At 41.6% G+C, this 24,647-nt stretch overlaps 1 protein-coding gene and 1 long non-coding RNA gene across 2 annotated transcripts in view; one reads left to right on the plus strand and one right to left on the minus strand.

Moving 5' to 3' along the window:
* Nucleotides 1–1,729: 1,729 nt before the first annotated feature.
* On the minus strand, nt 1,730–23,074 carry LOC129698621 (uncharacterized). The gene is made up of 3 exons (XR_008723687.1): nt 22,915–23,074; nt 16,956–17,047; nt 1,730–2,037 (listed from the first exon to the last, which is right to left on the minus strand). It is a non-coding gene; the product is annotated as an uncharacterized LOC129698621 (long non-coding RNA).
* The window catches only part of LOC129698618 (protein boule-like), a 92,526-nt gene continuing 89,900 nt past the window's right edge, over nt 22,022–24,647 (plus strand). Inside the window, exon 1 of the mRNA XM_055637737.1 lies at nt 22,022–22,316. Within this exon, the coding sequence (XP_055493712.1) occupies nt 22,299–22,316 (18 nt within the window). The 5' untranslated portion in view covers nt 22,022–22,298. The remainder of the gene's footprint in view (nt 22,317–24,647) is intronic.

A 24,647-nucleotide genomic window follows, 5' to 3' on the forward strand; every position in this document is an offset into this window, starting at 1 on the left:
CAACAGAGCTACCCACCCCCTCTGCCCACCTGTCTGTCTTTTCGATAGGAAGTATATCCTTGAATAGTGTTCCCAATCCTGGCCCTCTTGCAGCCATGTCTATGTAATTCCCACATAATACTTGCCAATTTCTAACTTGAGCCTCAAGCGCGACCATTTTATTTCTTATACATCTTGCATTCATATACAACACTTTGACCTTGATATTCACCTGCCCTCTTGCACCGCTCGCAATTGGCCCTGACCTTACTCTCTTATCCCTTCTCGACCTTTCCTTCCCATTAATTCGGGAGTCTTTTGTAACTTTTCCCTCTTCTGTGATCTAAGTCAATTGATCTTAATCGAGTGGGTAGGTGGCTGAAACGTAGGTTTCAATACCTTGAATTAGGAACAGGAAAATCAAATTAGCCTTTCAACTATTGATAAAATGTTAATAACCTGTGGAAACTGTAGTTGCAACTTTTTTAATTGATTTGCATTTTTCATGATGATTTTTTTTCATCCTTTGTTAAATATTGAAATTTTAGGGTATAATGCCATTACCATCATATATTGATTATAATCAAGTCTGGAAAAAAAGTATGACTTTTACTGTACTAATGGAAAATATTAAGGATGTTTGTAATGAGTTTTACTGTTCATGTTTCAAGATGTAGTGATTCAAGATGGCAGTGGTGGACATAGATAAAGAATTGTGCCGGTGAGCAAGCTGGGGTCTTACCTCCTGCGCCCTCAGAGGCGATCTGGAGATTCCGAGGTTAACTGCAGGAAGCGCCTGAGGACATGGCCATGGAATAGTGGCCATGTAAGGTGAGGGATGGTGTGTTCATGGTTTAATGTATCCGAATTGAGTTATCGGTGGAGTAGGCCCCTGGAGGTCCTGCATCAGCCTGAGTTTCAATTGGATCAGGTGTTGCTCCAAGAGGCCGAGCGCGTAGATCGGACGCGCCTGCAGCAACACAGATTGGCGGAGCAGTGGTGGAGGACATCGACTACATCATCTGGCCAGGCCGACTCCTGCAATTCGAACACACTGCCGCCGCCCGGACAATGGGCCTTTATGGCCAAGTTAAGACACTGCATTCTTCACAACTTTGGACGAATCATACAAAATGGTGCCGGAAACTAGGCACCTCAAGTGTACTGCCTCAGTGTAATCTATTATTCCTAAACTCTCGTTCAAAGACCATCTCTGAAGAAGGGTCTCGATCCGAGATGTCACCTATTCCTTTTCTCCAGAGATGCTGTATGGCATGCTGACTTACTCCAGCTTTTTGTTTCTATCTTCGGTTTAAATCAGCATTTGCAGTTCCTTTCTACACAGGCTACAATGCGGTGGACTCAGCCTAGTTCATCATGGGCACACCTCTTCCCATCATTGGAAGCATCTACGTGAGGCACTGGCTCAAGAAGGAGGCATGTATCATCAAGGAATCCCCAAATCAAGGCTGTGCCTTCCTCTTTTACCATTAGGCAGGAGGTACAGCACTAGGTTCAGGATGTATGTATTATGTTTTTTTTGTGTTTATCTGTCTATGTACCTGTGATGCTGCTGCAAACAAGGTTTATAATTGTATCAGTACTTCACCATATTTATACATATGACAATAAACTCGACATGATTTAATTTGAAAAGATTTAATGTGCAGAAATGCCTCTTCTGGACCACTGGATCTTAACAGCTTAAAAAATATATATCTAGGTTGGCCCCTTACCTGTGAGCTGAGCTGTGTAATAATCTCAAGAGTCATGGATATCTTGGTCTTGGTGAGCATTTTATTTTTTGTCCCCATGAGCCAGACAAATGCCAGAGATGCATCAATTATTGGGCCGCAAACAATAAACAAAATGACACTGATGCTGGTAGACTTGAGATTTTTGGAGCCTGAATGTCTACATATGCATTTTCTACAGAAGCTACAAAACAATCAGATGCGTGAACAAAGAACTATTTACACTTCACTCACTCAAAGGTGTTGAGGTTTACCATTTATTGGAGTCTTGATGTCACCTTCACAAAGCATTCTCAATTCAAGTCTACAAATTAAAAGCAAATACATTTATGACTTTGGGAGTTTAATGCATGTTGCTAAAACATCAAGAAGCTACTGTGAGAAGAACCATAATTATATAAAATCTTTGGTATTCTTAGTAGAAAGTAGAAATGACTCTTTTTCAGTGACTTTTAGAAACAACTGAGAGATAAACAAAAATATTAATAGGTAAATTGCCATTTTTTGCAAGCATTTACTGTAATTGATGGGCCTGATTGCTAACCTGGAAGTTTCACTAAAACAAATAAATAACTATTTTGCAATTAGTGTATTTTATCATATCACAAAAAATGTCTTAAAATTCTTAAAATAAATGACATTGTGCTATTATTGATATTTGGCCATAGTACACAGGAAATATGCAGGCAAATCAGAAATATTCAGTAAATTAAATTGCTAAAATCCATTTAAAATAACTGTGATAACAATATGGTCAACCAGAATACAAATGATCATGTGCAAAGTTCAGCTTTTTAATAACATCAATTGGAACAGTGGGTTGTATTTTGATAATATATTGGACAATAATGTGCACACACAGCAGTTTTGAAGGATGTGTGCTAAAGGTCCATTTTCATAAAGTCGTCCGTTCCTTCAAGGCAGTTAGCATATCTGTGCTGAATAGCCTTTTTTCTAACTGACTCTGTATCAGCTGGTGTGCTAAGCAGCCAGACATAACGCTTAATTATACATAGGTCAACATCGCCTGATAAAATATCAGATGAATAACTTATAATTTTATAGGTTTTATTTATAGTTAGAGGAATAAACTTTAAATATTAAAGCAAAATGGTATTTTAACATACTTTTGTTTGCACTAGAAGGTAAATAGCCCAAGGGATTTATTAACAGCATAATGAGACTAAATTTGATTTGTCGATTACATGGGGTGATTAAAAGCTTAGTCAAAGATGGATTTTACAGGGTTTTTTAAAGAAGTATGAAGAGATGAAAAAGCAGAGATAGCGATATCTAGATATGACATCCAGGAGTTAATGACTGGACAACTGAAAGCTTGGCCAGCAGTGATGGGACAAAGGCTGTGAGAAATCAGTGAGCCCAATGAAAGGAAGCACAGTTTTAGAACATAATAAATGGAAGTAGGAAAAGATCACAACCTTTCAATCTTTTTTTCCATTAAAAAGATTAAGGCTAATTCTTTATATTGTGCACTTTCATACCCAACCACATCCCTGGCTTCTCCTAGTCTCCAAAAATCTAGCAGGCCAGCAGTAATTGTATCCAAAGTCTGCATCGCCACAATCTTCTGAACTGGGGAATGTCAAAGTGATTTAATCCTCTGAGTAAAGATGTCCTCTCTCATATACATCTGACCCCTGTACTGAGATCATATTTCAGCCTGAAGAAACCGCTTCCTAGCTCCTACCAGACCAATCCTTACATAATTTTATATATTTCGATGGTGATCACCTCATTCTTCAAAGCCCTGATAGGTTTAGGCCAGTCTTATTTCACCACTTCTTAAAGGTTAAGTCTGTCCTCCCAGGAAACAATCGTGCAAAGCTATCTGCACAACTTCTAAGGCATCTATTTCCTTTCATAGGTGTGCAAAACACCATACTGAAATCTCACCAAATCCTTGAACATTGAGTGAATGGTTTCTTGTGCTCCACCACTCTGCAAGGGCATTAAGCAGTACCTCACTGCCTGTCTAGGTACTGCTGACATTTTGGCACCAAACGCCAAACGTGTGAAGGGTCAGTAAGATCAAGCAGCTAGATACCATCGCAGAATCTGAAGAAAATCTCAGTTGATTGACATCCTATTCATCAAATTACTTTATTTCATTATCAGTAGCTCATGGTAATGAAATCATTACGATATATTATTACCTGCCATCAACATACATTGCAATAATTTTTAAATGTCATTCAATAGATTCTCCCAAATGTGTCTTTTTAATAGTTAGAAAGGCAATCATAACAGGTACAAGGGAATAATACCATTTGCAAATTTCCCTCAAGCCACACATCTTCATGACCTAAAATTCATTTGTTGCTACAAAGTAATATAAGCCACGCCCTGAGTCTGTCCACCTTACCCATTCAAGATTCTCGTACTAAAATAAATATAATTCAATCCACCAGCCCTACCTCGCTCCCTGCCGTGCTCCTGCCTATCCTGTTCACTGAACTTTCTTTCATCACTTTCATACCGACTTCCAGCCTCTCATCTGCCTCAGTCCAGCATTTTATCCCACCCCCCTGCCAACCTAGTTTAAAACCACCTGAGTAACACTAGTAAACCTGCCTGGCAGGATATTAGTTCCCCTCTAATTTATGTGCAACCTGTCCATCTTGTACAGGTCACCTCTGCCCCAGAAGAGATCCTAAACATCCAAAAATCTGAATCCCTGCCATCTGCACCAACCCTTCATCCAGGCATTAATCTGTCCTATCTTCCTGTTCCTACCTTCACTAGCAGGAACCATGAGGAGTAATCCTGAGATCACTACCCTGGAGGTCCTGCTTTTTAACCTTTTGCCTAATTCCCAACATTCATTTTGCAGAAGCTCAACACTCCTACCCAAGTCATATGTGCCAATATGCACACGACTTCTGCCTGATCACACTTCCCCTTGAGAAAATCGTGCAGCCGCTCCTAGACTTGGACATTGGCACCAGGGAGACAACACACCATGCTAGAGTCTCAATTGCTGTCGGAGTCTCTTGTCTGCCCCTCTAACTACCAAATCTCCTACCACTATGGCTATGCCTGATATTACCCTTCCCTGCTGCGTCTCAGAACCAGGTTTGGCGCCACACAACTGAGTGCTACTGCTGCTCACCCCTAATGGGTCAACAGTATCCGAAAGGGTATACATATTTTGAAAGGGAATGGCCATGCGGATCACCTGTTATCTCTGCCTAGCCTATTTCCTCGTGGTCACCCATCTGTACCTGTACCTTACGTGTGACCACCTCTCTATAATTCCTATCTATGAAGCTCTCATTTTTCCATTCAACCCTGAGGTTGGCCAGCCGCAGCTCCAGTTTCCTAAATCAGTCTGATAGGCACAAAATCCTGGAGTAACACAGTGGGTCAGGCAACATCTAGAGAAAATGGATAGGTGATGCTTTGGGTCAGAACCCTTCCTTTGACTGATAGTGGAGGGGGGAACTATAAGCAAGAAAAGACCAGGACAAATCAGAGCCGACAAAAAATGACCTCAGTTCCCTGACAGGCCAATTATTCGCAAGGCAGACAAAATTAGGTTGTCTAGGTATCATGTTCGGCATGGACATTGAAGGCCAAAGGACCTGTTCCTGTTCTATGACTCAATAGTATGTATTCATCAGGGGCCAAGCAATGGTTTAGGACAACCTGCTGCTGGTGAACTCAGTGGATTAGGCATTTCCCTCCTTGATGCTGCCAGCACCTGCTGTCCATTGGAGCTCATCCGAGAAATTAGGCTGTTGAACAGCTTTTCCTAATGTAGCCATGGTTTTGCAAATTAATTAACCAGTAAAAAGTAAATATATTGCTTTTAGTAAAATACTCTTCTCTGAATCTACCTTAAACCAGAACGTAATAGAAGGTCATTGCTAACATGGCAGTCAGCTGAAATTGTTACACTTAAACAGCTAACTTTGGTGATTTCTAAAGTTCAAATTCAGGATTGCCATGGGCTATTTGGTTGGGGGAAGTAGGGGAGGAAAGGGCGATTGATGTAGATTGGCAGAGGAAGGAAGATAATAAAAATGTACTCTGCCTAAACATTCTTGTTTCAAAAATGAATTTCTAAATTGCTGGTGTAAAAGAGGAAATATAATGTGAGGATTCAAAAGTTTGTAAATGCATTGATTAAGCCAACAGAAATTAACTTTACTCTGATAGGTGACTTAATAGCAGCTTGAGTAGTAAATACAGTTCAGGTCATCACAACACAGGAAAGATGTGATTGCACTGGACAAATTGAAGATGATATTTACAGTTCCGATTAATAGAGAGTTATAGCTGCGTGAAAAACTCGATAAGCTAATCTTGTTTTATTTGGAACAAGAGAGGATGAGGAGAGCTGAAATGAGTGTAAAAATTATTTGCAAGGAAGTTACTGAGACTGGCTGGATTTGCATATAAGGAGAGGCTGGATAAACTGGGACTTTTTTCCCTGTAGCATAGGAGGCTGAGGAGTGATCTTATAGAGGAGGTACATAAAATCATGGGAAGTATAGATAAGGTGATGGCCACTGGATAGTTTAAAACTAGAGGGTATTGATTTAAGATAAGAGGAGAAAGACTTTAATGAAACCTGAGGGTGGACACAAGGAATTGCAAATGCTGGTTTACCTGATGGAGTGCAGAGTATATGGAATGAGCTGCCAGAGAAAGTGAAAGAGGCAGGTACAAACAATGTTTAAAATACATTTGGACAGGTACATGGATAGAAAAGATTCAGAGGGATTTGGACCAAATACAGACAGATGTGACTAGCTCAAATAAACATCTTGGTCGACAGGCCAAAAGAGGCCAATACAGCATCTTTCTGTGATATATAACATTATGACTCAATGTGGAGTAGTTAACTACAATAAATATATTTTCTTTAGCAGGGCAGTCAAAAGTCTATGGGCATAGATTAAAATAAACAATTTTTGACCCAGAGTTTAGTGGGAATACGAAATGTAGCATGAAAGAAAGTTGAAGCCAAAAGCCTTTCTCACATTTTAAAAGTACTTTAAGAGTGAATTTAAGCTTTTCATCTATGATGTAAATTTTCCATGATTCTCATAATTTATTTACGTTTGTTAGGATAGTGGATATTGGATAAACATAGTTATATATAGACATTTCTTAGAACATAAAATGCTTCCACAGAGAAGGACCTTGCATATTTTAACAAAATAAGGTAAAAAATGAAACTGTAAAGGATACAAAAAAGAGGGCAATAAAGTGGAATTTATTTTTTAATTATTCTGAGAAAAGTTGGCACTGATATCAGATCTTTGTTCTTAGCCATAAACTTAGGTTGACACAACACATTGTTTGAGTAATAAAAGTTTAAAAAAATGTCACATCTTATCTGCCGGGGAATGTTTGAACAGGCAGCTAGCTTTGTGCTCAGAAGTGTGAAGGACCACCCACAGCCAGGGGAGAGCTAGCAGACTGACCCTCATCTTTCACCAGGTTAAGGGGTTCTTGCTCAAAATCTTCATTGCACATATATCTTTATTTGCCATATATCAAATAATTTTACCCAGAAGGGCAAAAAAAATCACATTTTACCACCTGCAATCTCCACAGTGGCTCGCCAATCTGCTAGCATAAACCCTAAAAAACATGGCGTAATTGGGATTTTTGCAGATCTTAACAAAACTGACATTATTTCAAATTCCTGGTGAGAAGATTACTTCTGAAGATCATGATAGGAGTCACTGTTAAGTCATTTAAAGTGAAAAAAGCAACCACAAAAACGACTATACTACAATGTTTAACTATGCAAGAACAAACTAAGGCCAGGACATTCCTCAAAAAGAAACATCCATCTTTGGATGGTATAACAATAGGCTCTCATGAAAAACGCCGACGCTCTCAGTCAAAACTCTATCCCATGAAATACCAATTATGATATTTTTCCCTTGGATCATGATACTCTGTTTCACCACCCAGTTCACTCATCAACCCGCTTGTTGATTCTATAGCTGTGAACAAGACTCCATGGATCGTTTGTTGCCTCCTAGGTGCCATGGTCATAGATGTATCTGAACAGTTACAGAATATTCTAAAGGGGGAGGGGGAGGGGGAACAACCAGAGGTCAATGTATATACAGTATTGGTACCAACAACATGGCTAAAAAAAAAGAGATGGTGTCTTGCAGAGTAAATATAGGGAGATAGGCAGAAGGTTAAAAAGCAGGACAGATGAATGTGCGGCTGAGGAGCTGGTGCAGAAGAGAAGGATTCAGGTTCACGAACCATTAGAATCCCTTCTGGGAAAGAGGTAATGGTACATGAGGGACGTATTGGGGGTGGGAGATTGCAACATTCACATGGTCCGACTAGTTTCAACAAATGCAATCAACCTGGCGTGCACAATCAAATAAGATCAAATAGAACAAGTTGTTCTACAACTTTAGGCTGTGCACGCCATACGCAAGAAGAAGAAGGGGCATATTGCACATGAACAAAACATAGAAACATAGAAAATAGGTGCAGGAGTAGGCCATTCGGCCCTTCGAGCCTGCACCGCCATTCAATATGATCATGGCTGATCATCCAACTCAGTATCCCATCCCTGCCTTCTCTCCATACCCCCTGATCCCTTTAGCTACAAGGGCCACATCTAACTCCCTCTTAAATGTAGCTAATGAACTGGCCTCAACTACCTTCTGTGGCAGAGAATTCCACAGATTCACCACTCTCTGTGTAAAAAATGATTTTCTCATCTCGCTCCTAAAATACTTCCCTCTTATCCTTAAACTGTGACCCCTAGTTCTGGACTTCACCCAACATTGAGAATAATCTTCTTGCATCTAGCCTGTCCAACCCTTAAGAATTTTGTAAGTTTCTATAAGATCCCCCCTCAATCTTCTAAATTCCAGTGTGTAGGAGGACCAATATCCTCGTGGGGAGATTTGGTATTGCTATTTGGAGGGTTTAAACTAGACTAGTCTATCAGGGAGGTGGGACCAAAACTAGTAGTTTGGCAGATGGGCACGTTGAGGCATATAAAATGTTAAACTAAACATGTTCAATGGACAGGCAGGGGGGCTAGACTGGGAGCAAGGAAGGTGTGATAGACAAAACAGCATTTATTTTGATGCAAGAAGCCTGACAGGTAAGGCAAATGGACTCAGGGCATGTATTGATATATGGGACTAGAATATTAAAGGCTTAATTGAAACACAGTCGAGGGAAGGACAGGACTGTCTGCTCAGGGTAAGAAGTAAGAGAGATGTGATATTTTTTGTTACATATGCAAGTAAATATTACAAAGTGAAATTCATTTTGCAGGTAATGCTGGCGCCGCCATGTTTGGTGCCATTTCATCAAGTTCACAGACCCCGCCTTGCCACCGCCGCTGCTCCAACGCTGTTCCACGTGCACCCGGTCCAGTCGAGCCCCAGGCTGTTGAAGGGCCTTCAGCAGCCTGTTCCACCGTTGAGGCAGAGCACTCCCACCCGCAGTCAGTCTGCTTACTGGCCCTCCGTCCAACTCCTTCCACTCTGGGCGGGCGAGCCAGGGCTTCCGGTCCGCGGCACGGGTCCTCGATCTGTTGCGGGCGAGCTGGGTCTGCCAGGCGGGTTCCAGTCTGCGACTTGGGTCCTCCATCCATGCTGGGCAAATCCTCCATCTGCGACGGGCAAGTCCCCCGGTCCATGGCAGGCTCCTTGGGCCTACCGGACAGGTCCTTGGTCTTGGGGCCGTGGCTCCTCGGGATACTCCCACTGCGCACGTGGTTCCTCTGTTCCAGAAAGAGAACCTACATGCATGATAGAGATAGAAGTAAGAGAGATGTGGAAGTTCATTGTTGATGGGGTAGAATGTCACAGCAGTACAGAGAGAATAGTATTGGGGGATCATCCAATGAGGCTGTACGGATGGAACTTAGATATAAGAAGATGATCACTTTGATGGAATTTTATTACAGGCCCTGTAATAAATAATCAGTGGGAATTAGAGGAACGTATGGAAGGTGATTGCAAATAGATGTAAGAACTATAGATTATTTCAATTTCCCACGTATTGACTGGGATTTCCAGAGTAGAAAGCGTTTGGATAGGGCAGAATTTGTTACATGTAGATAGTTTTCTTTAACAACATTGCTGTTCGTACTATACAATGGGCAACACTGGACCTCCTTTTAGGAAATGAGGCAGAGCAAGTGACTGTGGAGGAGTATCAGTGGAGGAACACTTTGGGACCAGTGACCATAATTCCATTTGTTTTTAAATAGTTATGGGAAATGATAAAATCAGTCCACAAATTAAAACCTTAAACTAGGTTAAGGCAAATTTTGAAGGTATCAGACAGGAACCTGCAACGGTTGGTTGATAGAGGCTGTTAAAGATACATTTGGCAAGTGGGTGGCATTTAAAAATGAGATAGGGAGAGTTCAAGGCTGGCATGTTCCTCTTAGAGTATATGGGAGACTGGCAGGATTAGGGAACTGTGGTTGACATTGGATATTGAGGTTTTCGTCAGGAAAAAGGAGACGTATGTCAAATATAAGCAGCAAAACCTTGAGAAGTATTAGAGATGTAGGAGTACACTCAAGAGAGATACAGGACGCCTAAAAGAGGACATGAGAAATTTGACAGATAAGGTAAAGGAGAATCTTCAGAGAATCTACAAATGTATAAAGAGCAAAAGAGCAAGTAAGGAGTGATTCGGCTCCCATAAGAATCAAGGTGGTTTTCCATGTGTACAGTCATGGGAAATGAGTGTGGCGTTAAATGAATATTTCACATCTGTATTTACCATGGAGAAGATCATGGAAGCCAAGGAATTAAGGGAAATGGATAGTGATATATGGGAATATATCCACATTACAAAACAGCGCACGTGGCTGAAGGCTCCGAGAAGGCCACGGCCTTTGCGCGGCCGAATTCAAGACCCAGACAAGGCAAGAGACAAGAGACATTTAATGTCACATGCACCAATTGGTACAGTGAAATTTTGGGTCACCATCCAGCCATACGAATAAAAAGAGAAGAACAGAACACGATAGTCTTTAACATAAACATCCCCCACACAGCGGAATCAAAGTTTCGCACTGTGAGGGAAGGCCCAAAGTTTAGTCATCCTCCTCTTTGATGTTCTTTGATGTCCACCTGTGGTCGGGACTTGGGGATTGCGGCTGAAGGGGGAGCCCACCAAGCCGGTCCCCCCCCCGGCCAAACAGAAGACCTGGTGAGAAGCGAGGTCAGTAAGAGAGGAAAGGAAATCAGGGTCTGGCCCACCACGCCCTCGTGGTCGGTCACGGGAGGCACCGCCAGGGAACAAAGGTGGATGGGCGAGGAGAGGGATGTGAAGCATCCAAGGAAGAACTGGTGCATGGACTTTGAAAATGGTGCCAAAACACGGCGCCTCTTGCATGCGGGGCTCAGTAGAATATTTCTGTGAACTTGCTAATCGAGGATCGGGGGTATGGTAATACTCTACTGGACTGTTTGTAAGAAAAATTATTTCACTGTGTTACCACCTCGTGTATTGTTTACATGGACTTTTTCAAGGCCTTTGACAAGGTCCAACATGATAGACTAATCTGGACAGTTGGTTCACATGGGATCCAAGGTAGGCGAACCAATTGGATACAAAATTGACCTGGTGACGAGTCAGAGGGTGCAAATGGAGGGTGGCATGATGGTGCAGTGGTAGAGTTGCTGTCTCACAGCACCAGAGACCCAAGTTCAATCCTGACTACGGGTGGTGTCTTTATGGAGTTTGTATGTTCTCCCCGTGACCTGCGTAGGTTTTCTCTGGGATTCCTCTGAAGGCGTACAGGTTTGTTGGTTAATTGGCTTGGTATAATTGTAAATTGTCCCTAGTGTGTGTGGGATAGCGTTGGTGTGCCGGGATCACTGGTCGGCACGGACCCGTTGGCCAAAGGGTCTGTGTCCATGCTTTATCTCTAAACAAAACTGTTATTCATATTGCGGCCTATGGCTAGCGATGTGCTGCAGAGATCGGTGCAGGTAACACTGTTATTTGAACCATTCTACATTTCCTTATCAGTATCTGCTTTGATCTGTCGTTTTCACACCTTACCCTTCCATATCTCTATTCCCTCACCCCTGATTCAGTCTGAAGAACGGTCATGACCCGAAACATCATTTATTCCTTCTCTCCAGATATCCTGCCTATCCCGCTAAGTTACTCCAGCATTTTGTGTCTATCCCCAGTGTGAGCCAGCATCTGCAGTTCCTTCCGACAATGATGTTTGTCACCTGTATCAATGATTGTCATTGTTACCGTTTAGTAAGTTTGTGGATGACATCTACATTGATGGTGTGGTGGCCAGTGATGAGGATTATCTAAGATTACAACAGCCGCTTAATGAATTAGTGAAGTGTGCCAAGGAATGGCAGGCAAATTCAACACTGACAAGTGCAAGATGTCCCAGGGAAGGACTTACACAGTAAATGGCAAGGCTCTGTAGAAAAGAGAGATCTGGGGGTACAGATACATAGTTCCCTATAAGTGGCAACACAAGTTGACAGAAAAGGTTGAAGAAGGCATTTGACACAATGCTTTCATCTGTCCAGACATTGGGTACAGAGGTTGGAACATTATGTTGCAACTGCACAAGTCACTGGCAAGACCATACTTGGGAGTATTGCACACAGTTCTGATCACCCAGATATAAGAAGAATGTATTTAGCTAGAAAGGATGCAGAAAAGAATCATGAAGATACTACCAGGACTACCAACTTTTACCTGAATTGGGATTACTGACATATGATTAGAATAGAAGTATGTAAAACTATTTTTTGCTTATTTTGATTTTAACCTCTGAGTTATTCCTTTATGTTTGATACATATTAATTCACATGCTCATTTTCTACTTTTAAAATTCTTCTTAACATTCTTAAGGGCCTGTCCCACTTCTTAAGGGCCTGTCCCACTTTCCAAGTTATTCACAAATTCTCCCGAGTTTTCCCCTTGATTCAAACTCGCAGAATGTTCGTAATGGGTCCGTAGGAAGCCGTAGGAGTCCGTAGATATATCGTAGCGGCTCGTTATGCCAGCCGTAGGTACTCAGGGCATCAGGTAAGCCGGGACGTTTTTTCCAGCCTGATAAAAAATGTCCACGAGTAAACAAATAGTCGGAGAATGCCCCGAGTACCTAGGGCTGGCATAACAAGCCGCTACGATATATCTACGGCCTCCTACGGACCCGTTACGAACATTCTGCGAGTTTGAATCAAGGGGAAAACTCGGGAGAATTTGTGAATAACTCGGGAAAATTAGTGAATAACTCGGGAAAGTGGGACAGGCCCTTTAAGTTTCTAAATATCATGAACAATCAGAAACCCATTAAAAATACAGGTGCAGGAGGCACGGCTGCCCCACTCAAAAGCTGTCAGAATGCGACCAGGGCAGTCGCCTGAGAGCTGGTCACCAGGTAGCTTTACGATGATTCACCACGCACTTTCCAAGTATTAATGGTCAGCTTTATTGTCCCTTCACATCCAGCCCATATTTGTGTAGGCCATGAACAGTCAGCCTCGGCAGTAGGCCACACCTAGTACAGATGAGCTCACTATCTTTGTAACATAGCTGAATTTTAACTTTGCTCAGCCCGCGTGATTCGTGAACCATCCTGATCTCCCGGATGTTGGACACTTTAATTCTCCTTCCCATTCTCACACAGACCTTTCTGTCCTCGGTCTTATCCATTGTCAGAGTGAGGCTAAACGCAAATTTTTCACTTGGGCATCTTACAGCCCAGTGGTATGAATATTGATTTCTCTCACATCAGGTAGCCCCGACATTCCCTCTCTCTCTTTCCCTCCCCCACCCAAGTCACACTAGCTTCTCATTTTCACCCTTCATCTTACAATGGCCTGTTTCCTTTATCATCGTTACTTATTTGCATATCTTTCATTCATTGTTCTTTATCTATCCACATCATTGTCTATCTCTCGTTTCCCTTATCCCAAACCAGTCTGAAGAAGGGTCTCGACCCGAACTGTCACCCATTCCTTCTCTCCAGAGATGCTGCCGGTCCCGCTGAGTTACTCCAGCTTTTTGTGTCTGTCTATCTTCTGCAAAATGCTTAGTTTTGTTTAGTTAATACAGCACGGAAACAGGCCCTTCGGCCCATCGAGTCCACGCCGACCAGCGTTCCCCGCACAGTAACACTATCCTACACACACTAGGGACAATTTTACAATTTTACCAAGCCAATTAACCTACAAACCTGTACATCATTGCAGTGTGGGAGGAAACCGGAGCTCCCAGAGAAAACCCACGCAGGTCATGCGGAGAACGTACAAACTCCATGCAGACAGCATCCATATTCAGGATCGAACTTGGGTCTCTGGCTTTGGGAGGCAGCAACTCTACCACTGCGCCACCATGCCCACGTTGTTGTGTAATCAAACAAACAAGTTAGCATGCAGATACATAAGTAACTAGGAATGTTCTCTTTTACTGCAAGAAGACAGGAAACAAAATTATGGAGATGTAGAAATAATTTTACTGGATTCTGGGGAGATCACGTCTGAAGTGCTACAAGTTTTACTTTCCATACATACTGTGCTTGCTGTGGAGGCAGTGCTGAGAAGGTTCGCTGGGTTGATTCCTGGCAGGGTTACTGTATGAAGGCGAGTTGTTGGGTTGGGCTTTATATTGTATACTCATTGAATTTTAGAAAAAATGAAAAATGATTTTACTGAAATATGTAAGATACGTAAGAGGGGACTTGACAGTATGTGGATGGTTGGAAAGGTTGTGAATTATTGGAATTCTCTCCTGCAGAAAACTGTGAAAGAAAATCATTGAATACTGTATATTCATGGCAGAGATTTACAGACATTTAAACTACAAGGGAGTCAAGGAGTATTTGGACAGAGGGGGTGATGTTGAGGACAAGATTAGATCTTTTTGTAATTAATACAATGTGGAGGATTCATTAAGCATGGACTTAAGCATTGAGCACAGGCTTAAGCGGCTCTCATTTACTCATGCTCCTGTTTTTTTATGTTCTATTGATGTCATTGTTCGAAGCCCACGTGACTATGAACATATCCTTAGTACTTTAATTAAGGGTTATGTTTATTGAATGGCCGAATGTTGATCGCTAACAGCCAATTCATTTATGCATGTCAATGCAAAGTTCCCAAGAAGTCAATAATCCTGAACAGGTGCTCAAACCCGGACAAAAAAACGTGACTAAGAATTTGATACGAGGACCGCCTTTGCTGGCGATACATATTTTTGGCATCAAAGAACACAGAAAACTGTAAATCATTTGCACAACCTCCATAATTTGATTATTATAAATGGATGCGACCTACCTAGCACCTAATTGTCCTGTGTTGAAGAGGTATAAGATATCTGGCTGGAATATGTACCATTACACAGGTGATAATCACCAATCACTTGTATCAAATATGTTATTTTCTATCTAAGCCATTCATGATCCTTTTTTCCAGACACTTCTTATATCTTCTCTGGAAAAGAACAGCTTTAAATGTTATCTTTGGAACAATTTACATAGCTCTTTAATTTTAAAGTACTGCAACAAAAAGCAAAGAACCGAATCAAAGAGCAATAGACTATTGTTCATAAGCTCGGCATTCAACATGATCATCCCTTCCAAACTGGTTACCAAGCTCACAGAACTAAGTTTCTGCACAACCCTCTGCAACTGGTTCCTTCGCTTCCTCGTCAATAGAAACACAATCAGTACAAATTGGAAGTAACACTTCTTCTTCAATAACCATCAGCACAGGAGCACCCCAAGGCTATGTGCTCAGGCCCCATGCTCTACTTACTCTATACCCATGACTGTAGCTGGATACATTTCCAACTCCATCTTCAAATTCGCCGAAGACAACACATTGTTGGACGAATTACATCTGAAAGATGATAAGTCAGAGTATAGGAGGGTCGATTAGCTGACCAAATTATGCCAGAACAACAAGCTTGCTCTCAATGTCTGTAAAACCAAGGAACTGATTGTTGACTTAGAAGAGGAAGGCCAAGGACCACAAACCTGTCTTTAGTTACGGAACGGTGATGAGGAGTCAAAATCTTCAAATTCCTGAGCATACATACCACTGAAGATCTGTCCTGGACCCAGCACATTGATGCAATCATAAAGAAAGCTCTAAAACGCCACTATTTCCTTAGAAAAATGAGGATATTCGGTATGTCGACTTAATACTCTCTTAAACTCCTATAGTACTGCAGAGAACATATTGACTGGTTGCATCTCACCTCATTTGGCAACTTGAATGCCCATGAACGAAGAAGATTGCAAAAAATGGTGAACACTGCCCAGTCCACAACAGGTATTGACCTTCCCACTACCAAAGGGATCTACAGGAGTAATTGCCTCAAAAATGCAGCCAGTATCATCAGAGACCCACACCACCCTGACCACACTCTCATTTCACTCCTACCATTGGGAAGAAGATATAAGCCTGAAAAATGTAAGTTTTGCCAAACAACCATCAGGCCACGACCTCCAAACATGCTCCAAACTACATGGACTTGGGGGATATTGTCTTTGTCTTTGCACTATTTTTTTTACATGTACCGAACATCTATTTTTGATGTTTATTATGATGTTTACAGAGTACTATGTTTACATATACGTTGTGCTGTTGCAAATAGGAATTTCATTGTTCCACTTTATGATATACGACAATAAAACACTCTTGACATTGTGAGAACCAAAAGGATTGGGTGTTAACTTGGAATACTGGTGTTTGGCAACTGTATGAATTGTAAGGTGAATTGTTACAAGGAGGTACTCCCAATCTTAACTCCAGCATGACAGCTGCAGAAATAGGTAAAATATTATTTCTATCATTTTCCTGGGTCACTGCAACTTTTTGGCTGCAGGTAAGCCAGAAAAGTGGGAAGAAAACTGTGGAAATTCAAGCCCTGGCAAAGTGCGTTTGGACCAATTGCAATCAGACATGAGGCTGGCTACAAATTATCTGTACTAAGATTGTCTTGTTGCCAGCACTCTTTCAATTGAGTCAGAAAATTGTGGATTTACAGTTAGTCACAACCTGAGCATAAAATGACCTGAACATAAAATCTCGGCTGAAATTTGAATGCACCATCAATGAACAAAGTACTGTTAAGTTGGGCCTTCCATCTCTGGGAAATGCATAAATACATTTATATACCTGTTTGCCACCATTGTTTTATTCATTATGCCCTCGAACTATAAATACTTCTTATCAGCCTACTTACCATGTACATTTTCTTTTCATATATTCCAGATTTTTTATTCTATATGGTGCCAAGCTGCTTATAAGATAATTCTCCCTCTAAGTATTTGGGATCTGTGGGAGACACAAAGTACACCCATATTAGGAGGTTGCACTCTTGAATCAGAAGATCTAAATCAGCCATGACTAAGTACTTTTCAAATTATTAGGACGTCTCCATAAAGTGGTAAAGTAGGAGAGGATGTGTACCTATGAAATAGATGGCAGAGGCTTGGTGCCCACTGGTAAACACATTTTTTTTTCTTTTACAAAATGCTGCAGCCCTGAAAGATGTTGCAGACAGTAATAATTCACCATTTGCATGGACTTTCAGCTGCCTTGTCCTATTTGATGAGGATAATTTAAATGTTTCTGCCAGTGGACTGTTGTGTACAAAGTAAGAGTTGCTATTGATTACAAGAGCTACTTCCCTCCAGTGTGCATGCAGGCTATTAAACGTTTGTCTTCTTTCCATTATCTATAACAATAAGATAACTACCACAGTTTTTGAGAAATCTGAGGCCCGGGATTCTTCATACCATTTTTACTCCTTCTGCCATCACTGTCTGCCTTCATATGTAATATTTTTTTATATCTCCTATCTCCTTTTCTCCCCATTTCATGTTCAATAGATTTGCTTCTGGCATTTCGAGCACCCTCTGATCCAGTTCGATGTAGGGTCAGTTAATGCAAATGATCTTTCGTTTATCTATCACAGAGAAAGGCAGTACTAAAATGGCAAAATAATTAAGATTTACAGCAATGCCACAAGTATACAGAAGAAGGTGGAAATCTTTTAGGCAATGTATGTAATCATCAACCGGGAAGAATATATAATTTAATTACATCTAACTCATGGATTAAATTTGCCACCATATGAATTAATGAACAATGACAAACTATATGAACTACCTGTGAAAAAATGGCTGGGTCCAATTCGTCTCTGGTCCATAGTGGCATAATCAAAATTAATTCAAATTTTATTGACAGTGTGCAAGGATTGAATTAATAAATGAATGAATAAGTTTATTGGCCAAGTATGTACACATACAAGGAATTTGCCTTGGAGCTCCGCTTACAAGTAACAACACGACAAACAGTTAACAATTAAGAATAAAACATAAAACATTAAGAATAAAAAATTATAGTTTAAACATGTGAATGAAATAAAATACGAGAGCAAAAGGAGGCTACAGACTTTTGGTTATTGAGTAGAGCTACTGCTCATGGAAAAAAGCTGTTTTTTATGTCTGGCTGTGACAGTCCGGAGTCGCCTTCCAGAGGGGTGCTTCAAAGAGTTTGTGGCCAGGGTGAGAGGGATCAGAGAAGATCTTACCCGCTCGCTTGCAGTGTACAGTTCGTCAATGGGGGGAAGGTTGCAACCAATAACCTTCTCAGCTGTCCGAACGATTCGTTGCAGCCTCTGGGTGTCATGCTTGGTGACTCACCCAAACTAGACCATGATGAAGAAGCTGAGGACAGACTCAACGATGGCAGTATAGAATTGGACCATCATTGCCTGTGGCAGATTGTGTTTCCTCAGCTGCTGCAGGAAGTACATCCTCTGTTGGGCCTTTTTGACTGTGGGGTCAATGGTGGCCCCCCATTTAAGGTCCTTAGAGATGATGGTTCCAAAGAACCTAAAAGACTCCACAGATGTGACTGTGGTGTTGTTGATGGTAAGTGGGCGGAGAGGAGGGGGAGCTCTCCTAAAGCATTGAGCTAAAGCACAGGACATTCTATTGTACAGCATGCAGAAGTTCAAGTAAAAATAATAGCAAAATTCCTGTTCCAGCGAATAATTAACACTCACCTATTCAGATTAAGATTATTGTGGGGAAAAAACAATGCCCTTAAAATAAATCTAAACTTCAACAGGACTAAAATAAGTTGGAGGAGTGATGACCACACATCAGAAACAATGATTTGCATCCTAAATCAAGTGAGGGGAAAGGGTTTTAATTAGAAACTACAAAGATTTGGCTTAAATGTTTTTTTGTTTTTTTTAATTTTTTTATTAAAAGCATATGTACCAATGGCAGTACAGGACAAACTGGTTACAGAGTTCTTACATAGCTGTAGCTTCAATTTTTAAAGGTTTTTTTTAAAGAAAAGAAAGAGAGAGAGAAAGAGATAAGAGAGACTATAAACTAATAGAAAGGGAAAAAAAAGCAAGAAAGAAAGATTACAAATATAAAGATTGTGGAGATAGATCCAGGAGATGTTGAATATAGTTGTTCATCCAACCCTAAACTCAAGTTGTGACTTTAATTTTGTGTTAAACCAGTTTACTTTTTTTTAAATTCAATAAATGGAGACCATATTTTGGAAAATAGTTCTGGTTTGTCAATTAATACAAATTTTATTTTTTCCAAATGCAAGGTCTCGGTCATTTCCGTAATCCACATTTTAATTGTGGGGGTTGCTGGTATTTTCCAAAATTTAAGTATTAATTTTTTTGCAGTTATTAAACTGTGATCAAGAAAGTGTCTCTGGCTTTTCGTAAGGTTTGTGGTATGTTCTGATAATCCCAATATTGTTAATTTTGGATCTGGGTCTAGTTGATTATCGATAACTTTAGAGATAATTTTTAAAATGTCCGTCCAAAAATTTTGCATTTTTATACAAGTTACAAAAGTATGAGTTAAATTGGCTTCTTGAAATTGACATTTATCACAGAGAGGGGAAGTACTTGGGAAGATCCTATTCAATTTTGTCTTCGATTAGTGTAATCTATGTAGTATTTTAAACTGTATTAAGGAATGTCTAGTATTTAACGAGCAATGATATATATGTTGTAAACTTTCATCCCATGTGTCTTTCATTATGGGTTGAGCCAATTCATCCTCTCCCATGCGCGTCTATATGATTCTGACGACGGAATGTCAGTGTCAAAAAGGGTATTATAAATATAAGATGTTAATTTATTTGTATTGGGATGTCGATTCAGACATTCATCAAGGATTTTTGGGCCCCTAAATCTATAATCTTGCGTATGTAATTTTACATAATCTCTAAGTTATAAATATCTAAAAAAAATATTAACATGTAATTCGTACTTCTGCTGTAATTCCTGAAAAGAGAGGAAAGTTCCTTTTAGATAAAGGTCTCCTGGCTTAAATGTTTGAAAAAGAATACACCAATGGGAAAAACATTGTCATTTCCCATGTGTCTACCATACAAAAAGTACCATTGGCTACAATTTTACAGATTGTAGGAGAATGTAAATTCATGACGTCTTCAGCTGTCAGTCACCCACCCTACCCAAGTGTTGAATGTGGAGGATTTCTAATTGTCTTTTGCCTTTCCTTCCTAGATCCCGCGCTTTCTGCTAACAAAAAGGATTTGAGATTAAATCAGTTCTGCACATCAATAGGTCAACAGTTTGTTTGCAGCAAACTGAAGAACATTTTGTTATGTCTTCAAAGCAAAGTTGAATGTCTTTTCCTTTTTCATATATCCATCTGGTGGGTTCACAGGTGTTTAAAAACACATTTCTATAAGATTTTAGTAAAAAGGAATTACTGTTTTTGATTTGTTTGTTACTTAAAGCATAGAAGAATTTGAGATTGAACAGTTATAAAATATGCCTGACAGTAATAAAAGGTCAATAATTGTAGATATCTGCATGCTGGAGAAAACAATGGCACAAGCTGGTAGAGTTGCGGCCTCACAGCTCCAGCGATTCTGTTCAATACTGACTTCTGGTGCAGCCCATAAAGAGTTTGCACATGGTCACTGCAACCACAAAGGGTTTCCTCCCAGATGCTCTAGCTTTTTCCTCATCCCAAAGATGTATGGGTTGGTAGGCTGATTGGCCACTGTGCAATGCATCCAGTGTGAAGTTGAATGGTAGAATTGGAGGTGGTAGTGGGGGCGTAGAAGGGTTGAAGAGGGGGATTTGTTGATGGGAATATGAGGAGAGTAACAGTGGAAATAGGGTATCATTAGTACAAATGGGTAGTTTAATGATCAGTGCGGAATCAGTGGGTGTATCCGAGCTGTGTGAGTGCCAGGCAAATAAAGGTAGGGGAGAGGAATTTGTTAAGAGCCAGAAGGAAACTTTTCTGAAGCAATATGCTGATAGCCTTATGAGAAGATGCCGCGGCTGACTTTGTGTATGGTGTAGAGTTCCTTGAGAGTTATTGGAGATGTAATCTAAATGTATAAAACCACAACAAATTGGCATAATTCTGGAAAATGCTTGTTATCATTTGAATGATTTGTACCAGCTTCACTTTTTCAAAGGTACTTTAATTTTTAAGGCAAACGGTAGAAAACAGCACTATATTAGGGTCAATTTTACATCTCTTATTTCAACTGATTTTTTAATTTCAAGGTGATCATGAAAACATACAATCATGATCATGTGAAAACGCTGGGTAGTCTGTTTTTTGCTCGTCAATGAGGTCAGTCAAAATTGCATTTTGCATTTAAAAACAGAAACCATTTAATTGTGTACTGCATGGGCCAGTCGGATGCATGTTATATATGAATAATTAATAAATAAAGAAGATGCATTATGTAAGTGTTTGTTTTTCCAAACAGTTTGATGCCTCCAAGTGAGACGTCGTTTCAATTTCCCACTGAAGGGTTGTGTGACAACTGATACTTAAAGAGGAATGCTGGGCTCGGGAATTCAGAGCCCTCCAATATGAGAGCAAAAGTTTAATGACGCGCTCCCCCTCGCAGGGGAAAACTGCACACCCTCCGCTAACGAGCCCTCGAAGCAAACTGCGGCAATGAACTTCTGGGTAGGTGGCTGTCTGCTTTCTTTCTTCAACACAATCGTTGTGACAAATGACTAATCCAACACGAGACCGCGTATTGAATTCACGACCGGCCTCGTCATTCGCCCTGACTCTGAACTACTAGCTGAGAGATGATTGACAACAGCAACAGTCGCACGGAGCCTTCAGGGAAACATTTTCTGAAATGAAAAATTGCAGAACGCAGAAACTTTTTTTTGCTGGCAATGGGGAGAAAATAGTACTAGCTGGATGCAAAGTTTCCTATTGTTAAAGGTTGTTTTTTTTTATGGGAGGGCAGGGGTGCAGGCGCTGGCACTGCATGTTGGTTCACATTTATAAGGGATTTGATTGGTCTCGTGAGTTGGAGCTGGTCGGGGGTTTCTGCCGCCCCCGGTCGCTGGCTCGACGTGGTACAACCCGGTAATTTAAGGTGCTGCCAATTGCCCACTAACCCAACGACGCAGGGAACCGGCTGGGGTTTTTTTTTGTTGCGCTTGAATAAAATCGGTACCACCCTCCTAACACCTAACACAGAGAGAGAATAAAAAACGCCCGAGGCTGACCTGACTGAGCAGATGGACAGCGAAGGAGCGGTGAGTACGTGGGACGGCCGGGATAAGGAGGGATGGCTCCAACTTGTTTTCCACGCACTTTGCGAGCGATTGCAGGCATCGCTCGGCTGTACACTCATTCCCAGTGCGTGTCCACAGGATCTGATGTGGAAATTATTTATAACTTTGGGGGGGAAAGGCGAGATGCTGCTGGGCGAGGCTGACAAAGCGTGCGTGCGGCCACGCCGTGGCTTCAGCTCGACGCCCAGACCGAGCGCGGCCTTTGGGACTTTCATCACCCCGTGTTTTAAAAAAATAATAACGATACTATATTTATATTTCTCTGTGCGGAGGGAGGGGACTTGAGTGACCTCCGATCAGTGTTTTCATTGAACATTTTACACTTGAAACCGGCTCGGCCGTCGATTAACGTCCAGAAGATCGAAAGTTGAATTGTTGAATTGAATTGGAATAAATTTGCGATTTGAACAAAGTGATCATTCGAGGGACGTCGATGTCGATAGAATTCAGTCCTCAGCTTTTTGATTTGCCCATAAGAAGTCATTTGGTGTTGGTTGGACGCGAGGGCGGTGGGTGACACCAGTGGTGGTGTTATTTGTGGTATAATTTGATAACTTACGTTGCTGGCGAGATATATGCGGTGGGGTATAGACTTTAACGGTCGAAATGAAAGCATCCGAGACGGCTGTGTTGCGAGAGTTATGTTTTGGCGGCGATGCGGGCTGCCTTGGCCCCGGGGAAGGCAAGGGGAGGCTGCGGGCGGGCGGGCGTCGCCTCCCTGCAGCTTCCCGCCAAAAGCCGTTGCGCTGGCGCACTGGTTCCAGTTCTCGCCAGTTTGCTCGGGCACCAAGCGCCGGCGGCGACTCGCTGTAAATTACAAATTACCCGGGGCCCCCCGACTCCCACTCTTCTCGCTCGTCTGGCGCCGAGAAGCAAAACAGGCGGACAGAATAACGGGGGGCGGGAGGAGGAAGGAGGAGGGGGGGGGGGGAGGGCGGAAGAGAAGAGAAACAAAATCAAACAGGTGTGCCTGAAAATGGCGGCGGGTTGGTTTGGGTTGCAGGGTGTCTCGCTTTATTGGTTACTGTGTGAACTGAAGATGGGGCGAAATAAATGAGAATGTGGAAGGGGTTTAAAGGAGGGAACGGGCGGCGTCTTTAATATTTTTGAAAATTGAACGCTTTCTGGACGTAAATGGCGCGGCTTCTCCGGGCGTCGTGTAGCTGCGGGCGGGGGGGGAGGGCGGGCGGCGAGGAGCCGCGAGCGCGGAGTAACGGCCCGCGTCGCCCGGCCGGGCTCCAGGTGGTTTGAAAGTCAATTAAAACCTCAACCCCGCCGCGATAGTTGGAAGTGCAAAGATGGCACTGGGATTTTGCACGTTTAGCAGTGATTTTCCTGATGTGTGATCGTCGTTCATTTATTTAATCTATGGTTTTTGTTGCGGTTTCAGTTTTGGAGGGGGGGGGGGGTTAAGTATAAATAAGTACAAACTTTAGCTTCCCTCCACCACCTCGCGTTTTCTAACAGCTAGGATTTCTTGGAGAATGTTTTAAGATTGTTATGAAACTGAAAACCATGGATTCACTTACTGATCGGAAATGAACAATGCATGGTTCTTGCACTGCAGGTAAGAAAGCGTGCTGCAAATGTTCGTCGAAATTAGGCAGGCGGAAGATGGAAAATAACGATGCTGTAAAACAACAATTGATAATTGCAGATTGAAACAAGGCATTGTGATTTCATGGAAGTATTGAGATTTTTGTTCCGTAATCTTCATTCGAAAAGTTGAAGAGCAGAATTGAAAGTAAACTTTAAGCTTCAAGTAGTTCTCATACATAGATAACTACATTGACTCGCCATTGCCCCTTTTTTGTCCCTCTTGTCAACCAAGGTTCTCTAATATTTGCTCTTATGAGCAACATACTGGGTCTCAACATCTTCCACACTTCTAAAATATTCCCTCTTGCATGTTATCTACAAACCGCCTCTTGTATTCAATTTTTGAGAGTTCCTGCCTTTGCCCAATTTCGGACTGTTACCAGAGGACTAGTTTTTTCCATAACTATTTTGAAACTAATAGAAGCATGTTCTGTGCCCACAAACTGTTCCCACATTAACACCTCAAGCACTTTTCCACATCAACCTAGCCTCATTTCCAAAGAGCAGGTTGAGTGTAGCCCCTTGAGGCCATCAGCATATTGCTTCAGAAAACATTCAAGAACACGCTTAACAAATTCTGCTCCCATCTAATTTCCCAAGGCAGTCCCAGTCAATATCACCTGCTATTACAATCCTATATTCCTACACCTATCTGTGATCTCATAACATAATAGTCGTTCTAATTCCCGATGA

The sequence above is a fragment of the Leucoraja erinacea genome, chromosome 7, assembly GCF_028641065.1.
Source record: "Leucoraja erinacea ecotype New England chromosome 7, Leri_hhj_1, whole genome shotgun sequence".
Lineage (NCBI taxonomy): Eukaryota > Metazoa > Chordata > Chondrichthyes > Rajiformes > Rajidae > Leucoraja > Leucoraja erinaceus.